This window comes from Scyliorhinus canicula, chromosome 5, assembly GCF_902713615.1.
Source record: "Scyliorhinus canicula chromosome 5, sScyCan1.1, whole genome shotgun sequence".
Classification (NCBI taxonomy): domain Eukaryota; kingdom Metazoa; phylum Chordata; class Chondrichthyes; order Carcharhiniformes; family Scyliorhinidae; genus Scyliorhinus; species Scyliorhinus canicula.
This window is the reverse complement of record NC_052150.1, coordinates 214,168,527-214,189,544: the sequence shown is the minus strand read 5'-3', so window position 1 is coordinate 214,189,544 and position 21,018 is coordinate 214,168,527. Positions and strand designations below refer to the sequence as shown.

The 21,018-nt window shown below is 45.6% G+C and overlaps 1 protein-coding gene across 3 annotated transcripts in view; it reads right to left on the bottom strand.

Moving 5' to 3' along the window:
* Positions 1-21,018, bottom strand: part of obscnb (obscurin, cytoskeletal calmodulin and titin-interacting RhoGEF b) — an 896,193-nt gene that overhangs the window by 144,185 nt on the left and 730,990 nt on the right. The window contains exons 90-91 of one of the 3 annotated variants that reach the window (XM_038798458.1): positions 8,759-8,801; positions 2,581-6,488 (exon numbers count right to left, since the gene is read on the bottom strand). The exons of the other annotated variants lie outside the window; for them this stretch is intronic. Coding sequence (XP_038654386.1) covers positions 4,919-6,488; positions 8,759-8,801 — 1,613 coding nt within the window. The 3' untranslated portion in view covers positions 2,581-4,918. Of the gene's footprint in view, positions 1-2,580; positions 6,489-8,758; positions 8,802-21,018 lie in introns of those variants that run through there. 3 annotated transcript variants of the gene reach the window in all.

Sequence of the window (21,018 nt, the reverse complement as noted above, 5' to 3'; positions counted from 1 at the left end):
ATCATTCTAAATGGTGGAGCATGCTCAAAGGGCTGAATGACCTACTCCTGTTCCTATTTTCTGTGTTAATGTGGAGATATTTTGGCTTATTTGCTTTTATAGGTAAAACTGAAACACAGAGTAGTTCTTACATGGTGAGAGACTGGGACGTATTGAACTTCAAAGGGACTTGATTATCCTTGTTCATGAGTCACTGAAAGCTAACATAGATACAGCAAGAAATTAAGAAGGCAGATGGTACGTTGGCCTTTATTAAAGAGGATTTGAGAACAGGAGTAAAGATGTTTGACTGCAATTATCTAGACCCTTGGTGAGATCACACCTGGATTATTGTGTGCAGTTGTGTTTTCTTACCTAATGAAATGCGTACTTTACATAGAGGGAATGCAACAAAGGTTCACCAAACTAATTCCCTTGATGGCAGGATTATCATGTGAGAAATACTAAATAGACTGGGCCTTTTTTGCCTGGAGTTTAGAAGTATGAGAGGTGATCTCTGTGGTTATATGCATCACTGTAAATACACAAGGGGTTAATGTAAATACACGTAGACGAGCTAGACACTAGAGGGAGCACTAGAGACATGACACACAGACATTCAACCAACAGGTCAGTAAGATAGGACACGACCAATGGGCAATCACGACACACACACAGAGGTGACACTACCACAGGAGGGCATTACACCAACCCATATATAAGGACACAGCACACATGATCTTCCTCTTTCCAGTGGAGACTCTCAGTGAGTACACAGGGTTGATTTGAAACACATCACACCCACCATGTGGATTGTAGCAGACTGGTTCATCAGTCTGAGTAGCTATAGCAGGATTAACAGGAGAGTCGAATCCAAGTAGGAGAATCGTTAACAGTTTAATAAATGTGTTAAAGCTATCTCCAATTCTGAACCTTCCTTTGTCAGAGTGCCCATCAAGGACGCAGCTTATGCTATGTCAAGAGCATAACAAAGCAATCTCATTCAAACATCCAAAATTCTTACAGGGCATGACAGAGCTGACACAGGAAGGATGTTTCCCTGGCTAGGGGTCTAGAACCAGGGGAACACAGTCTCAGAATAAGGGTCAGGTAAAGGGATTGAGATGAAGAGCAATTTCTTCATTCAAAGGGTGATGCATTTTTGGAATTCTTTGCCCCAGAGGGCTCTGTAGGCTCAGTCATTCATCATCACTGAGATGGATAATTTCTGCATGTTAAAAAGATCATGGTTTTTGAGAATAGTGCAGGAAAATTGTGTTTAAGTAGATGATCAGCCATGATCTCATCATATGGCAGAGTGGGCTTAAAGTGCTTAATGGCCTACTCCTTTTTCTGTTTCTTATGTTTTTATGAAGAGTCAAGCGGTGACCTTGAAGGCCAAATGGGTGCAATCTATGATGCCCTGCACTCGGGGAATCCAGTGATGGATGACCTTTGTGTTTGCAAGACCCCATTTATCCACAATTAAATTCCCAGCACTTGCAAACAGGACATCAGTGACCTATAAGATGCAGTAGTGTGCAGCTATTTGCTCGGCGCCAAGAAGGTCCACAGTTGATCCTTGGAAAGAGCTAGAGACAATCAAATATGAGGCCACTGTAACTTTGGTGGCTACTGGCAGAGCATAGTGAGCAGTACCATGAGTTATGAAGTTTCCAGCTATGAGAGCACAAATCATAAATCTATTTGGATAGGTGCAGTCTCTAGAGGGACTGGTTCTCTGGCATGTCCAAGTAGCTCTTTCTTCAGTGGTAGATCCAATGCTGAGGGTATGATCTCCATTGCCTTTCTGCTCCTCGTCCTTCTCCACTGCCTAAGCCTGTTCTTCTCGGACTGACGATGCATGCTTCTCCTACATCACAACTAGGCCCAAAATCTGAATACTGTATTGCAGTCCGATTGTCAACTTTTTTTGTCCTTGTGCTCAACGCGACTCCCAATAATTTCTGGAAGTCTTCTCTTAAGAACCCTATCAGAGGGCTTCCATTGTCAAGAGGATAATGACAACCCCCCTTCCTCAATATCTGTGTGTAGCCAGTGGTACTTGTGTGCCAATGGCTGGTGCCCTTTTCAGCCCTGCCCTCTTTAATGGACTCATCTAAGTCGATGGTGTGAGCATGACAAGGTCCCTACTGTGGTGCTGCATTCATGCACCTGGTTTGCCCCTGGTCCAGTGTCCAACATGAAAACCTCCACCAAAATCTCAAACTGACCCTCATAGAGATGCTTAACTACTTGAATTGGTCACATTGCAGAATTGGGTAGGCTCCCTTTTCCTGATGAAACTCACCAGTATGAGGAACAGCATGGGAAACCAGCACCTGATGCTATTTTTAGTGCTTGCCTGGCTCTGTCAAAAAATCATGCCCGTGGTTTCTGCATTTGTTAAGGAACAATAGTGTACACCTTTTTAAAAAGGCTAAGACTCTTAAAAAGGTAGGACTCCGATTAACTGAACTTTTTTTCTCAGTTTCATTCCAAATTAACGTTTAGCCCACACGTGAAGCTCTATTTGCCTTTGTGGTATGTTGTTTTCAAGTCATTTCCTCCAGTTTAAAGTAAACTTAGATGACAAGTTTATTGCAGAAACTAGACTTTATTAAGGGGTTCAAAAATACCACACTAAAGTTAGGAGACACACTTCGGTTTTTTTATACACTATATATACCTAAAAAAATATTATCCCCTTACAAAACATACAAGTATGCACTAAACATTTAATGCTGTTTTTAAACATATACTGTACAAAATACATTACTCAATATATTTGAAGGTACCAGTTTGTCAAATTTAATGTACATTGCACAAATGTTCTTTTCAAGATGCAGTACTGTCATGGCTGTTGTACTTTTTCTTTGAAATAATCTTTTTACTTTTTGTTTGTTATAAGGTTTCAAGATTTGCAAAAGTAGGCGTGCAATAAAGTTTCATATAGCAATCTGTCTGCTGGAGCTCACTATTTGTAAACTGGCATTTTTTGAAGTAATTCATTATTCATACTGCCTTAAAATCAGAGGTCTTTTAGTAGCCCAAAAAAAACACAACGGTACTAATACACACCACCACACATCCTTTTACAGTATGGAGAACACACATGTCAAAACGTGTTGCACATCCTGCACTTAACTCGCATTGGTGTAAGAAATTATAAACTCAGTTTATACCTCCCACTCCAATTTTTTTAACTACCCATCTGACTGTAGGAGTCGTTAGAATTTTATTGAACTCAGACATTATTTCTTATTTCAACTGAACAATATTAGGAACAACTAAATTAACCTTAAATAGGAGAGCAGTTAACAAATAAATGCATCGAAAACTGTTCTTAGCCTTTGGCTTAGTTAAAATATCCAATTATCCAAATATTAAAGGAAATTTAAATACTTTCAATCGGTCACTTCCTGAACATGACAAAGTGATTACTTTTTCTGCAAAGACTAATGACTGCAAGTATGTTTTAAAAAGATAGTCAGCAAACAAACGCTTCAAATATAGGCCTGCAGCTCTCTTCCAAAATTGTAACCCACTGCTGCAAAGAATCATGTTCTATTTTTAATCTACTTTCTTCCAGCTCTTCCAGAAAATGTTGTAAAATAAATTGATAATTTATTATCAATAGATTAAACTAGTTTTCTTCTGCTGAATATATGCACATTTAAAAAAAAAAGAGGACAATATTATATATCAATCAGATCACATTGTGGAAGTGACATGTTGATATCTAAGCGGATGGATGCTTAATGCATAAACATTCAAGATTGCAACACACTTCCCATTCTCTAAAATAAGTTGGGAGAAAATAAAAAATTGTATTGATCACAAGAAGACTTAGTTTCGGGAGTATGTTTTCTACAGTCTGTAATGTCAGCTTTTTTGGAAAACAGCCTGCTCCTTTGATTCTGTCAGACACACGTCCTATGGCCATGGGCAAGTATAAGGATATTCTATGTTAACTAAAGTTTTCCACACCACATTAATTGTCATTATCTAATAGTTCTATACTCTGAAAACCTTCTTCCCCTTATTTTATTACTTTTGAAAGATTGAGGGCAACAAATATATTATCAGAGGTTCTGCGACAAACTATTTCAGCACAAACGTGCTGTCAGTCTCATAGCTTGAGCACAATTAGTTTAAAATGGTTGAACGCGACAAGCCCCTAACATACATCTGCTAGGCAACCCACAAGAGGATTTGTCAATAACGTTAGTAGAACTGTGATAGAATTGTTGCAAAAATTCAAGATTGAGTTCTACATGCCACAAGTTTTTTTTTCTCAGTGAGATTTAACGTTTAATCCACAAGGGACAACAAAAGATTGTCTGTTGCCAAATCAGTAGAAATTGTCTGCCAAGTCAGCAAAATCAGAACAAACTTTTAAAAATAAAATGCTCCAACAATTGATATGTCATGCAGAATGAGTGAATATGATTTCACTTTGAAAACACATAAAGTAATTCTGATTCTTTTAAATTAGACATTGTAAGGGTGCATGACAATGTCAGCAACGTCTTTTTATATACTCCAGCATGTTTGATCATTCTGGCATGGAACCAGGAAGTCACAGTGATGATAACACACTTATTGAAAGTTTGACGAGAGTCTGTTATGCAGTGATCAGAGGATCCAACTAAAGAGAGAACATTTGAATGATTTTTAATTTATACTTCTTGAAAATTAAATACCTATGAAGAGGATCACATGGTATCCTGTAAATTCTTAATAACATATTTATGTTTATTATCAATTTTAGAAGTCCAATAGTTGGATTGAAATTATTTGGAATGGTGTGCACTAACTTTATTAGAAGTTATTCTTCTAAATGTTCTCCCTTAAGACTAGAAATACTTTATTAATTACATTTTCTTCATTGCGATATTTAATCTTAAACGAGGCAAGAGGCTCTCTTATCACAAGATTATTTTTGAGGCTTATCATGTTTACTTTTACTGGGCTCCTCTGGCGGGTCTTTCTTATTGATATGCAAAGTGACAGTTTCTCCATAGTTAAGAGTTCTTGTAGAAACTTCAGTTTTAAAGCTTGGCTGTCCACTGTCCACAGAACACTGCACTTCAGTACAGAATGATGTTTTTAATTCAAATGGTGGTTTCTTCTCTGTTGCTGTTGAGGAGTGGATGACCGATTCAGTACATGATCCACTGACATGCACTGATAAATTTGATGGCCCCATTGAATGCATTTCTGTTACTCGAGATGTTGACATAAACACACCTCCAGGCCGTTGATCTCCGAACTGATGCAAATAACTTGGTTTCATCTTAGGAACAACTGGTCTCCCGACATTAAGCAAAACTGGTTTGCCAATCGTAGGTTCATTTATTTCTGCCTGTAGAACAGAAATTTCACATGGCTCGTTGGAATCAACAGCTGATGGAAAATCTTGGTCAACTGAATCCTCACATTTGTAGGTTTCTCCTTGAGCAGGAATGTAGTCTTCAAGGTCTTCCAAAGTCAATAACTTGCCGTTATGTGTCAAAATTTTGGTGTCCCTGTTTATTAGGTCATCATTACTGGGTTCAGGGGGTTCATCAATAATGACATGTTCATCTTCTGTGTGTATTTCTTCTTCATGCTCTGGCTTGAATTCCTCAATTTCATCATCAGAAATGTCCAATGGTAGATCCACAACTGCCAAAGGAGATGCTGTTTTAATATCAGGTAGATTTTTGATGGATAAGTGTTCATCATCCATGGGTTCAGGTGTTTCAAAACTTAACATAATAGTTTCACCTACATGTGCAACAAGTGGTGTTTCTACTTCCAGCAGCTGGGTATTAGATTTGCATTGATCTTCAGTTACATTTGACTGAATATTGTGTTTGTTCAATGCATGAGCAGATGCTTCATCAGAAGTGTCAGAAAAGTAATCAAATATACAGTCAGGATTAATGTCATCTGATGTGATGGGTTCAATTTCAGTGGTAGTCTCAGGTTCACAGACAAGAGACTGAACATCTACATTGGTTAGATTTTCTTCTGAAACAGCAGATCGCATTTGTTCCACCAGATTATTGTTTGAGTTGTTTATGTTAGGGTCACCCTTAAGACGTCGCTTAGGTCTTGGACTTGAAGATCTATGTCTGACCTGTCTTTGCTCAGATAAGGTCATGGTAGAAGGGGAGGCTGATCTTTTCCTTTCAGGTTTTGTGCTTTGCGTAACTTTGAATTCAATCACTTCTTCAACTTCAATCCAGCTTGGTTTTTGTTCTTTAGTTTCTACAAAAACATGCTTTGCAGTTGCGCCTTGTTCTTCCGGTTCTGTTATCATAACTGCAGGAATGGGTGGCTTTTTCATGGGAGTTTGTCTGGGTTCAGACTGAAACTTAGGAGTCGGCTTCTTGGGTCGAGCTGAGAAAGGTATTTCTGGTATTGTTTCCTGTGGCCTTGGTGATCTTGCAGGGGAGGTACTTGATGATCTGCGTCGTTTAACCTTTGGGCTTTTGACTACCGTTGTGATAGTCTCCTCGCTAATCGTGAAAAAACATTTGAACAATTTAACCATCAGATGGATCCCATTGTCCACACTGTACAAAATGCATCATTAGCTCTGATGAAGACAGACTTTTGATTAGTTTGTGAGCAAGGCAATCTTTAGTACCAGTTAAAAGCAATACATTTTACTGGGTGTCAATGAACTGCAATCATGTTAAAAATACAAATCTGCATCTTTTTCATTTTAGGTACAAATGCTGACATGCATATTCAACCAAAATCAGTCAGATGCAAGCTCAGTGATAACTTATTCGTTCTGTGAAATTACACTTCTGGCAGTAATTTAAAATTGCTGTTTTAACACAATACTTCAGTTCTTAAAAGAGAATACACCAGTTCATATACAAAAAGCGGTCTGTATATTTTTTCCACTGAATGTTTATTATCTAATATAACGTCTTCATCTCACTGGCAGGAGAAATAATATTTTTTAATAAGGCCACAGATTCTTTCCCAAACAACTGTGAACTGACTAACTTATCTATCGTGCATGGTTGGGACATGAATCTCTATTGGTGCTGTACTTCTGACATGGCTGTGCAAGTGGTGAAAGAACCAACATCAATATACTTTAGCAAATGCAATTAATACTGGAAATAGGAGGTTAGAGGCTATAGCAAAAATAAACTCAATTGACTTCTCTTATTTTACCGTAGAGATGGCAAACACTTTAAGATTCTACCACTTGTATTACATTTATGATATATTGTGCCAACTGAAAATGCTTCATTGACTTAAAAGTTATTTAATTATTACCTTTGAATGCAGCTCACAACTGTTGGGTAGGGGGTTTCAGATAGTGTTGTAAATGAGTTTATAATCATCAGATAAAATGTGAGACGTGATTATGGATTTGAAGCCACTCAGTGATTGTGAGACTGCTGATGTTGTTTTATTCAGTTTCAGAGTTTGCCAGTAGTTACCATTTTGCTGGATTCTGGTGGTTAAGTGTAATCCAACTGATAGAACCATGTTATTAACAGTACTGAGCAATTAAAGATTGGCATGCAATAATTCTAAATTTTCTGAACAATTGATTCTTAAGAAATTATGCAGTCAGCATATTATAATCAATGAATCGACCAACTATTAATTTGGATTACGTTTCAGGAAATAATGTTGTAGTTGAAATTTTGATTCAACATATATTTCCAACATATGTAGCAGATTTATCTGAAATATATAGCCACTGATTTGTTTTGCACTAAGCATATAAGTTTTACACTCCAACTATAATATTTAGTGGTCATCAGTAATTACATTCTAAATGCACATCATAATAGAAAACAACTGGAATTCATAAGCATTTAGCGCTGAGCATTTTGCTTTGAACGTGATTTTTGACTGTAACTGAAGCTACGGGCGGAATTTACCAACAATTCACACCGGCGGGATATTGCGGTCCCACCCACGCGCATGGATTTCCCGGCGATGAGAGGTGCCATCAACGGGAAATCCCGTTGACAACGGCGGAACCAGAATATCCTGCTGGCGGGGCACATCCGCCGTCGAAAAACATGCGGCGGGTTGGTCGGTAATTCCCACCCTACATTCTGAAAGCTCATGACAAATGTTTAAAGCAAAATATAACTGATAATATTAAACTAATTTATCTTTTTTAGTCAAAAAGTCAAATTAATGTTAAGAAAGATCCTTTTGATTTAGATACTGCCTTTCTGAAATTTATGGATGGCTTGGGATGGGTTGAGGTTGTAAATGAGGTAAACATACAACACCTCCGCCCTCTCCAGTGTGGCGTCATGTCTTTGCTCAACCTGCAAGGGAACCTCTCCAGATCACAACTGGGATTCTCAGAGCACCATGGGACCTCTCCCGCCTATGATTAGGAACCCCCTGCACTAATTCCTTGTCCTCCCCAAAATAGGCTTTGGCCGTGTGACGCAGACATCTCGCCCGAAAAGCCTCTGGCCTACCAACTGAGCTGCCTATGCACGGGAACTCTATTTAAAGGTGCTCTGAAGTTAAATTCTGCAGGACATTAAGGAAACACTTCCTGGTGGGTTTCCTGGACTCATATAATCCGTACACTCCCAGCCCCTTCATCCCAACATCCCTCAAACAAAATTTGCCTCCAGGCAAAAATCTTACATCAACCAAACTGTAATCCCAACAAACATTGACATGCACAGGAAAACAGTGATTATCTGTTATGCCATCAATCATGCAGTGAGATGGGGAACCATGACAGCTTACACAAGCAGTAATGAAGAAACTAAGCACTTACATGATGATGGTTTTCTTGGGAACTTTAGTCTCTTGTTCAGTGACTACAAGAAACAGGATGAAAAGCGTGGAATCAGAAATGGACAAAGCTGAAATGATGGAACCCACTCTTGCAGTCACTGCTTTGGTAAAACTCTATTGCTACCTCATCACTTATTTCCACCAGTATCATGTACTGGGATTCTACAAATTCAGTTTTATTTGATGTTCATCTGAGTGATCAGTGTCTGGCTGCATTTCGGCGTACTAAATAAATGGTAACATTCCACTAAAGCAACATTCAAGTAGAAACTACTGAAGTTTACATGTTCTACAATTGTTCCTGCAAATGATCAATGGCAGATGAGTACGATACTACTTAAATTTAGCTTTATGAAAATGTTACCATTCGTGCAGTTTGTGTGCAAATAAAGGACCAGTTGTCACTTCAGTTTAAATCAAATCCAAATTGCGTGACAAAGATAATGGGGGTAAATTACTTCATAGAATCCCTACAGTACAGAAGAAGGTCATTCGGTCCATCGAGTCTGCACTGACCCTCCGAAAGAGCACCCCACCTAGGACCACGCCCCATCCCCCCAAACCCACTAATCTTTGGACACTAAGGTGCAATTTAGAATGACGAACCCACCTAATATGAACATCTTTGGACTGTGGGAAGAAACTTGGAGCACCCGGAGGAAATCCACACAGACACAGGGAGAAGGTGCAAACACCACACAGACAGTCAACCAAGGTCGGAATCGAACCCGGGTCCCTGATGCTGTGAGGCAGCTGTACTAACCACTGTGCTACCGTGCCGCCCATTAGAGGGATCTTCTGCTCATTTGTCACAAGACTGCAAAACCCAGAAAAATATCATCAGTGTTGATGCAGGTTTCTCCACTGCCAAAGTTAGGGCAAATATGCAAGATAACCCTCACAGAAATTCACACCCATTTTCTTTAGATGATATTTAGAAGTGTGGATCTTGTTCTGCACCATGATTATAACGGCTGTTGGTCTCCTTCCTTGATACTCGGGAGAATGTTTGCAGTGTACCTTCAGCTTTAATTCAGTTCCCATTTCATGAGATGACATTTTTTGAGACAATATTTGGGCCTCCTTATTCAGTGAGTGGCTCTTAGGTAACTTGCAGAAGTACAAAGTCTTGAGTGGAAATCCCAAGTTAACCTTATAATCTTTATTACTGTCACAATAATAATAATCTTTATTATTGTCACAAGTAGGCTTACATTAACACTGCAATGAAGTTACTGTGAAAAGCCCCTAGCTGTCACACTGTTCGGGTACTCGGAGGGAGAATTCCAAATGTCCAATTCACCTAACAAGCATCTCTTTCAGGACTTGTGGGAGAAAACCGGAGCACTTGGAGGAAACCCACGCAGACACGGGGAGAACGTGCAGACTCCGCACAGATAGTGACATGAGCCGGGAATCGAACCTGGGACAATGGCCCTGTGAAGCAACAGTGCTAACATGTAACATGAAGCAACATACAATACACACATGACTGTCTGAGTGCTCACTTGATTCACTTAATTCATGATTTTTTATATTAATCCCATATCTAACTACTAGATTACTCTAAACACTTTTGATACATTGAACTAGATTTTCAAATCTGGGTTCAGAACTAATTCCCGTTTTATTTCTGCCTACCGACCTCATGCCTCATGTGCTCACATAACATTATTATGGGCTGGTTTAGCACATGGCTAAATCGCTGGCTTTGAAAGCAAACCAAGGCAGACCAGCAGCACGGTTCAATTCCCGTACCAGCCTCCCCGAACAGGAATGTGGTGACTTGGGGTTTTTCACAGTAACTTAATTTAAAGCCTACTTGTAACAATAAGAGATTTTCATTTTTTCACATTATTTTAAAATGTTAAGGCCCTAATTGGCCAGAGATGAGTTCGGGATGCAATTAGCAGCATTGAGTGCCTTCAAAAGGCAGATTGCAACAATGTTCTAAGGCCTGTCACTCCTGTGCCAAAGACAACATATTGAGAGGCAAAGGCATAAAGCTTAAGAATGTGTCTATAAGTGGGCAACACGGTGGCGCAGAGGTTAGCACTGCTGCGTCATGGTGCCGAGGTCCCAGGTTCGATCCCGGCTCTGGGTTACTGTCCGTGTGGAGTTTGCACATTCTCCCCGTGTTTGCGTGGGTTTTGCCCTCACAACCCAAAGATGTGTAGGGTCGGTGGATTGGCCACGCTAAATTACACCTTAAATGGAAAAAATGAATTGGGTATTCTAAAATTTAAAAAAAAGAATGTGTCTATCAGGTCAAATCAGAGGTAATGCACATGTTAGAAATGGGCGATGGAATGAAAAAGGACCAGGATAGGTATCATTTTGTGGACTCGAGGAACAGGTGTGCATTTTACTGTAAAACTGTACTTTAGTTCCATGCTCTGTCGTCTTGGTTAGATTTCATTAAATAACTGTCACATAAATTGGTTGCTTACCAGAGCTCCCAGACTTAAGATGATTGGCAGAAAAGCCAGAGGTGAGTTGAGGAGAAATATGTTTACACAGTGAGTAATGCACTGGTTGGGAGGGTAGTGGAAGCAGATTCAGAAATGGAATAGTGGTACTAAATTTCAAAATGGAAGTTGTGTGGTGATCCAACCACTGTATATATGTGTGCTTGCAGTAGGGGGATGTATGGCCGTACCTGTATTACAGGTTTCTCCGGTAAGCCCCTGCCGGCTAGCTCCGCCCACAGGGAGCTGTATAAATATTCGTAAGTTTCACTGAGATGCCATTCTACAGCTGCCGTCGGAGGAATAGCATCTCACTGTAATAAAGCCTCTCTTGTACTTCACTCGAGTCTTTGTGTACAATTGTTAGCACCACCATTTATTACAGTGAGATTTTTCTTACACCACGGACATCAGGAACAAACCTGACCGCCTGCAGCTGGATCCGCAGTCGCCCCACGCCAAGAAAGACTCGTTCACTGGCTTGCAGTTTTCGAGGCCTACATCTCTTCACCTTCGGAGGCTCAAAAACGACAGCTTCTTTACTCAAGACTCAGCTCCAGCGTGTTTCCGCTAATTCGAGACGCGCCTGACTGCACCCGGGCCATGGAACTGCTCAAAGAGAACTATGCACAGTCGATGAACAACCTGTTTGCGAGACATCTACTCTCTACTCGCGTCCAACAGCTGGGTGAGTCGATTGAGGACTTTCGGAGGGCCCTTATACCTCTAGTACGAGACTGCGACTGCCGGGCCCTCACGGCCACAGAACATTCCGACTTACTCATGCGGGATGCCTGTTATGGGTATTGCATCGGACCCCATCCGGCAACGACTGCTGAAAGGGGCCGCTCTGGATCTCGCGGCTACAAAGACTCTGGTGCTATCAATGACGGCCGCCTCCCGTAGTGCACGATCCTACCCCGCTAGCCACTCGGCCCACTTGTTCTACTCCTCGTGGACCCCGCAAACGGCCCCCCCGTCCTACCCCTCGTGGACCCCGCAACCGGCCCCCCCAGCAGCCACCCCCGCGCACTACGCCTGCACTGCTTGCCGCACCGCGCACCCTGGGGGTCCCCGCTGCTACTTCTGTGGTCAGCAGAAGCATTCCCGCCAGCGTTGCCCGGCCCGCACCGCACATCCAAAGCTTGTGACAAAAAAGGCCACTTTGTAGCGGTGTGCCAGTCCTTGATGGTTGCCGCTATCACGCCCGAATCCCCCCCTCGCCTCAGCCGATCGCACAATGTGCCCTGCCATCCGCTGCCCCCGACCCCACGTGCGATCAGTGGGCGCTGCCATCTTGTCCCGCCCCCACAATGTGCGCTCCATGGGCGCCGCCATCTTGTCTGCCGCCATCTTCTTCCTCACAGGTACTCCAGACGTCGCCACTTTGTCCTCCCCTCGGGACGGGACCACGGGACCCGAGTCGCTGCCGCTACTCGTCGGACTCGTCGGCCGATCGCTCGCTACTCGCCTCCGTGATGCTCCACCAGTCCCGTCCTTGCAACCTGGCACCCTCTTCCACGACGGTGCTCGTCAACGGCCACGTGACCTCCTGCCTCATCGACTCCGGGAGCACCGAGAGCTTCATTCACCCGGACACGGTAAGGCCCTACTCCCTTGCGGTCCATTCCGCCAACCGGCAAATCTCCCTAGCCTCCGGTTCCCACTCTGTCCCGATCCGGGGCTTCTGCCTGGTTAAACTCACTGTACTGGACGTGGAATTCGACCATTTCCGCCTGTACATTCTCCCCAGTTTCTGTCTCTACGTCCTTCCTAATCTCTACACGTCACTCTTACTAGGCCTGGATTTTCAATGCAACCTCCAGAGCCTCACCCTCAAATTTGGTGGACCACTAGCTTCCCTCACCGTTTGCGGCCTCGAAACCCTCGAGGTTGAGCCTCCCTCCCTCTTTGCCAATCTGACCGCAGATTGCAAGCCCGTCGCCACCAGGAGCAGACGGTACAGCACCCAGGACAAGACCTTCATCAGGTCCGAAGTCCAGCGGCTGCTTCGGGAGGGTATTATCGAGGCCAGCAACAGTCCCTGGCGAGCCCAGGTGGTAGTGGTTAAAACTGGGGAGAAAAACAGGATGGTCGTGGACTACAGCCAGACCATCAATCGGTACACGCTGCTCGACGCGTACCCCCTCCCTCGCATTTCTGATATGGTCAATCAGATTGCACAGTACCGGGCCTCCTCTACAATTGACCTGAAATCCGCTTACCACCAGCTCCCCACTCATAAATCTGACCGTCCCTACACTGCCTTCGAGGCGGACGGTCGCCTGTATCAATTTCTTAGGGTCCCCTTCGGCGTCACTAACGGGGTCTCGGTATTTCAATGAGAAATGGACCGAATTGTTGACCGGTATGAACTGCGGGCCACGTTTCCGTACTTAGACAATGTCACCATCTGCGGCCATGACCAGCAGGACCATGACGCCAACCTTCCTAAATTTCTCCACACCGCATCTCTCCTTAACCTCACGTATAACAAGGAGAAGTGCGTGTTCCGCACAGGCCGTTTGGCCATCCTTGGCTACGTTGTCCAAAACGGACTACTGGGGCCCGATCCCGACCGCATGCACCCCCTCATGGAGCATCCCCTCCCCCACTGCCCCAAGACTCTCAAATGATGCCTGGGGTTCTTTTCTTACTGCGCCCAGTGGGTCCCACAATACGCGGACAAGGCCCGCCCACTAATCCAGTCCACACAATTTCCCCTCCCGGCTGAAGCACAACAGGCCTTCGCTCGTATTCGCTCTGACATAGCCAAGGCCGGGATGCACGCAGTAGATGAGACACTGGCCTTCCAAGTAGAGAGCGATGCTTCAGATGTCGCCCTTGCTGCCACGCTGAACCAGGCAGGCAGACCCGTGGCATTCTTTTCCCGCACCCTCCACGCCTACGAAATTCGACATTCGTCTGTTGAAATGGAGGCCCAGGCAATCGTTGAAGCGGTGCGGCACTGGAGGCATTACCTGGCCGGCAGGAGATTCACTCTCCTCACTGACCAACGGTCAGTAGCCTTCATGTTCAACAACACGCAGCGGGGCAAGATCAAAAATGATAAAATCTTGCGGTGGGGGATCGAGCTCTCCACATATAATTACGAGATCTTGTATCGCCCCGGCAAGCTCAACGAGTCCCCAGACGCCCTCTCCTGAGGTACATGTGCCAGCGCACAAGTGAACCATCTTCGTGCCTTGCACGAGAACCTTTGCCATCCGGGGGTCACTCGTTTGTACCACCTAATCAAAGCCTACTCCCTTGAGGAAGTCCGGACAGTCACCAGAGACTGCCAGGTCTGTGCGGAGTGCAAGCCGCACTTCTACCGGCCAGACCGCACGCGCCTGGTGAAAGCGTCCCGCCCCTTTGAACGCCTCAGCGTAGATTTCAAAGGGCTCCTCCCCTCCACCGACCGCAACACCTACATCCTTAGTGTGGTCGATGAATTCTCTAGGTTCCCCTTCGCCATCTCATGCCCGGATATGACGTCTGCCACCATCATCAAGTCCCTTGATTCCATTTTCGCTCTGTTCTGTTTCCCCGACTACATCCACAGTGACAGGGGATCCTCATTCATGAGCGATGAGCTGCGTCAGTTCCTGCTCAGCAGGGGTATCGCCTCCAGCAGGACGACCAGCTACAACCCCCGGGGTAACGGGCAGGTAGAGAGGGAGAACGGGACGGTATGGAGGGCCGTCCAGTTGGCCCTACGGTCCAGGAACCTCCCAGCCGCTCGCTGGCAGCAGGTCCTCCCTGACCCGCTCCATTCCATTCGGTCACTACTGTGCACCGCGACTAACCACACACCCCATGAACGTGTTTTTGCCTTCCCTAGGAAGTCTACATCCGTGGTGTCGCTCCCGGCTTGGCTCACGACTCCGGGCCCAGTCCTTCTTCGTAGGCATGTCAGGCACCACAAGGCGGAACCCCTGGTGGACAAAGTACGCCTGCTCCACGCGAACCGCCAGTATGCCTACGTGGAGTTCCCCGACGGCCGCCAGGACACAGTCTCGCTCCGGGACCTGGCTCCCTCGGGTGCCGATCCCATGCCCACGCCCCTTCCCACCCCCGCGCCACCCTCCTTTCCCCCGGCACCCCCGTATTCGTCCCCACCAGGTTCATCCCTTGTCCCCCTGCCCACGCTGGAGGACATGGAAGATTTCGGCTCGCTCCCGGAGTCATCCCGCCACTGGCCAGCACCAACACCGCCAGCACCTGCACCGTCATCACCAACGCCGCTTGTGCCGACGTCGCCACCACAGCTCCGTCTCTCGCAACGGAAAGTTCGACCGCCGATCCGACTCAACCTGTGACCGGATTGCCTGATGGACTCTTGGTTTTCTTTTGTTTTGCCCTTTTGTAAATAGATCACTTTATGTATTATAGTTCCACGTCACCCCCGCCGGACTCATTTCTTACAGGGGATGAATGTGGTGATCCAACCACTGTATATATGTGTGCTTGCAGTAGGGGGATGTATGGCCGTACCTGTATTACAGGTTTCTCCGGTAAGCCCCTGCCGGCTAGCTCCGCCCACAGGGAGCTGTATAAATATTTGTAAGTTTCACTGAGATGCCATTCTACAGCTGCTGCCGGAGGAATAGCATCTCACTGTAATAAAGTCTCTCTTGTACTTCACTCGAGTCTTTGTGTACAACTGTTAGCGCCACAAGTTGGCTGTATATTTGAAAGAGAAAAAGGGAAAGATTTTACTGAGAATTGAAAACTTTAACCTGCCTTTTCCTTACTATTCATGGACTGGAAGCAAAAGCCTTAGTCCTTTTAAAGCAGGGGTGGGCAAACTACGGCCCGCGGGCCAGGTCTTTATGCGGCCCACCAAGATCAAGTCATATGAGGCGCCCAGAATCATAACCGGGTGAAGCGCCATTTTTGAAAAATAGAGAAAAAGAGGGCTAAAGGCAGGATGCCGCCGGGGGAAGCACTGAGGTATATGCCGCACGCTAATTGGTTACAACCGGGACTACTACGACTGTCCTATCGGTCGCACCCAACTGTACCCACCAATAAGATAGCCCCGCTCATCTACCCCACTACGCTCGCCCGCACCGTTGACTCTGCTAGGCTCATGACTCGGATGTGCTTCTGTTGGCTTCCCGCACGACCACACTCTGGCTCAGTCCGTAGAGCTTGAAAAAAGTTTTTTTGTAAGGACTTTCAACCCTATTTGCACTGAAAATACTGGCAATTTCATGTTTGAATCTGTTAGACTCGTATATTACAAGGTAGTGTTATCTGCAATAAAACTAGTGTCCTGGCAGATGCCAAAGAGATAAGACGTGCCCGTTATAAGCTCTTCATATACAAGCCTTTAGTAAAGAAAAAAGAGTGGGACATTTTATTTCAGACTAGCTTTTTTTTCTTTAAAAACCTTTTATTTTGGCTATTTTAAATATTAATTATTTTACTTAATATACTATGCGGCCATTTAAAATTGTGAATTTCTGAATGTGGCCCTTGCACGGAAAAGTTTGCCCACCCCTGTTTTAAAGTTTTGTCATGTAATATTTCAGTACTGGAAATATCAGCTGTTTTTAAAAGCATCTTTCTCAGCAGTTAACTGATATCTAAAATTAGGTAGCAATTTGTCTAAAATATTCATGCCAAAACATTGTTTCATTTGTATTTATTTGATTGCTTTGACATTTTTCCATAGCTACAAAGCTTTCTGCTGACTGTGCCTTACGTAACTGATTTCCTTACTTTGAACTTAAATATATTCACATTCAGCTTCATAGTGTGTTCCCTCACTTGTAAGATGTTTTCAAGGCATTGGTTATATTCCTATGTATTTTCTCTCCAAATTATATTATCATAGGGAACAACGTTCAGTCCTTCAAGATAAAGTGACTGCCTTGCTCGCTCATAACCGATGAAACTAGGTGCAGGTATGTTTAAAAAAAGCTTTTCAAGACGGCATGGTGGAGCAGTGGTTAGCACTGCTGCCTCACGGCGCTGAGAACCCAGGTTGAATCCTGTCTCCGGGTCACTGTTTGTGTGGTGCCTCACGGTAGCATGGTGGTTAGCATCAATGCTTCACAGCTCCAGGGTCCCAGGTTCGATTCCCGGCTGGGTCACTGTCTGTGTGGAGTCTGCACGTCCTCCCCGTGTGTGCGTGGGTTTCCTCCGGGTGCTCCGGTTTCCTCCCACAGTCCAAAGATGTGCGGGTTAGGTGGATTGGCCATGCTAAATTGCCCGTAGTGTAAGGTTAATGGGGGGATTGTTGAGTTACGGGTATATGGGTTACGTGGGTTTAAGTGGGGTGATCATTGCTCGGCACAACATCGAGGGCCGAAGGGCCTGTTCTGTGCTGTACTGTTCTATGTTCTATGTTCTATATGCACGGTAGGTGAATTGTCCACGCTAAATTGGCCATTAATTGGAAATTTTTGAAAAAACTTTTTGGTTTAGACCAGGAAGACCAAAGGTGCTCCTTGATCCCCAAGGAAAGTCTAAGGGGGTAAATTTTAACCTCATCCACTGGTTAGAAGTCTACAAGCTTGGCTGGAATTTACTTCCAATGGAGGTTAAAATCAGATAATGTGTAAAATCAGTCTTGCATCCGATCCTGTTCATTTCCTGATGGAGGTTTAATTTAAAAGTGCCCTGCCTTCCCCCAAGACCCAGTCATCCCAAGCTCCTTTGGTCAGTGGTACAGTGGTGCCACTCTTAGCCTATTCTGTAACCAGCCGTCTGTTTCTTCATACTTGGTTTAGGAGGCCAGCTGGTTCATGAGAACCAAAAGCTAAGCAGCCCATGGCAGCTCCTGAACTACTACCAACGTCCTGGGGGCTTATCACTGAGCAGAAGCTGAATTGGTAAGCCATATAAATATTGAAGTAAATGTTTCACGATTAAGGGGAGCCAAGTGAGCAGATAGGGAGAAACTATTTTTGCTTGTTATTGAGTACAGGGTTTAGGAACATAACAGAGAAATTAGAAAATGGTGGTAGAAATTTTGAACACTCTTTGCAAACTGCTGTGGGCCAACTGACACTTACCAATCTCCAATTTAAAGTTATTTTGTTAACCAAAGGTATTAAGAGATATGGTCAGAGTTGTGTACATGGAGTTAGGTTACTGATCTGCCATTATCTCTGAATAGCAGAACAAGTTGGCTTTCTCCTGATCCTGTATGATCGCTTTTTACTTTTAAAAAAGACACTTTCAATTGTCCTCTTCACCTTCATTGCACTAAGGACAACAACCCCAATTTCTCCACTCTATCCACATAACTGTCATCTCATTTCAGTAAATTTGCTCTATCCAATGTCTTCATGCCCTTTCTAAAATGTAGTGCACAAAATTATTTTTTAATGAGCATACAGTATTAATTATTTATAAATAAATGTCCCCAGTCAAAATAAGTACTTATTTTTTCAGTTTATTTGGCCGATAACTGTTACTGGACATAAACTGACAGGTATCGACCAAAAACATAGCTAATTATCTTATTTACATTAATTTACTAATTCCCTAACCCGCCTCCACCTTGGTTTATCTGTCTACCTCATACGTGGCTAAAAATGTGGAAACTTAATTGAAGTTAATTGCTTGATTTCATTGACGAGCCTGAGACAGGAATTGAGAAATTAAATTACAATGATTTCATAATTTGCTTCAGTTTCTTCTACCCTTCATCTTGGCTTAGTTGCTAGATCTCCCCGTTCAGTGCCAGTTTGCAGCTGCAAGCCATTTAAGGATTTGAGCACACACTCCAGGCTAGCATCTCAGAATGGTAGTGAGAGAAGGCTACACTTTAAAAGGAACATTAAACCAAAGTCTCATTGATTGAATGTAAGTCACCAAGGCTGAAGAACATGGGAATTATCTTGATATCCCGGCTAACATCCCTCACCCATCACTGCTATATAATATAATATAATAATCGCTTATTGTCTGAGAACACGGACGAGCAGACTCAAAAACAGCTTCTTCCCCACTGTCACCAGACTCCTAAATGACCCTTTTATGGACTGTCCTCATTAATACTACACCCTGTCTGCTTCATCCGATGCCAATGCTTATGTAGTTACATTGTATATATTGTGTAGCCCTATTATGTATTCTCATGTACTTTCTTGAATTCTGTTCAATTCCCTTTCTTCCAATGTACTGAATGATCTGTTGAGCTGCTTGCAGAAAAATACTTTTCACTGTACCTCGGTACACGTGACAATAAACAAATCCAATCCAATCCAATCCAAGTAGGCTTCAATTAAGTTACTGTGAAAAGCCCCTAGTCGCCACATTCCAGCGCCTATTCGGGAAGGCCGGTACGGGCCCCCGCGCTGCTAGCATTGTTCTGCATTACAAGCCAGCTGTTTAGCCCACTGTGGTTTTCTACATGATATTAATTGAATGATGTGTACTGAATTAGGCCCGGATTGTGGTACTCGTGGCTAAGGCCCAAATCTGGAAGTACCACCCCTCAACATGATAACTACCATATTATGTTTTTGTGTATGTGGGGAAGGAGGAGAAGAAAAAGTGTGGAGGAAATGGGAGTGGGTTCTAAGTTACACACCGTGGTTTACAGGGGCAACTACACATGTTACAGAGTGCAGCAGCCTGAGGCTGATCTGATGTTCACCAGTGGAATGTCCAAAACACAACAGGCACGATTCTCCGCTCCCACGGATGGGAGAATCGCGGGAGGGCCGCTCTGGCACCCAGCGCCGGCCCTAGGGTTGCTGGCGCCCCGGGCAAGCTGAACTTCGGCGCCCTTGGGGGGGCGGGGCCGAGGGGGGGGGCCGAGGGGGGGGGGGCCGAGAGGGGGGGGCGGGGCCGAGAGGGGGCGGGGCCGAGAGAGGGGGGGGCCGAGGGGGGGGCGGGGCCGAGAGGGGGGCGGGGCCGAGGGGGGGCGGACCCGAGGGGGGGGACCCGAGGGGGGGCAGGGCGGGCGGACCCGAGGGGGGGGGGGGGGGGGGGCGGACCCGAGGGGGGGGGGAGCGGACCGAGCGGGGGGGCGGACCGAGGGGGACGGACCGGGGGGGGGGGGGCGCCCTGGGGGAGTGCGGCCACACTGGGGGAGTGCGGCCACCGCGCATGCGCTGGTTGGCGCCGGGCCCAAATGCGCATGCGCGGGACCCGAGTCTGGCACCCCCTAGCACATGGCGCCCCGGGCGACTGCCCGAGTTGCCGGTGCCTTGAGCCGGCCCTGCTGGCACCCTCCGCGATTCTCCCACCCCCCCCAAAATGGCGTGTCGCGTTTTGCGACATGCCACTCGGTGAATAGCGGGCCGCCGTTTTTCACGGCGACCCGCGATTCTCCCACCCGGATGGGCTGAGCGGCCTGCCGTTCCCGACCGGTTCACGCCGGCGGCAACCACACCTGGTCACTGCCGGCGTGAACATAGCGCCAAAAGCTGTTTTGTGGCTTGTGGGGGGCGGAGAGGGGAATGAGCACCACGACCGTGCTCGGGAGGGGACTGGCCCGCGATCGGTGCCCACCGATCGTCGGGCCGGCGTCTCAAAGGGACGCACTCTTTCCCCTCCGCCGCCCCGCAAGATCAAGCCGCCACGTCTTGCGGGGCAGCGGAGGGGAAGACGGCAACCGCGCATGTGTGGGTTTGAGCCATCAGCCGTCGTGACGTCAGCCACGCATGCGTGGGTTGGAGCTGGCCAACCTGCGCATGCGTGGCTGACGTCATTCTCGGCGCGCCGCGCCTTGACGCCAGCGACAAGGCCCCGCGGCCGGGATTTACGGCACGGCCCTCCTAGCCCCGGGGGGGGGGGGGGGGGG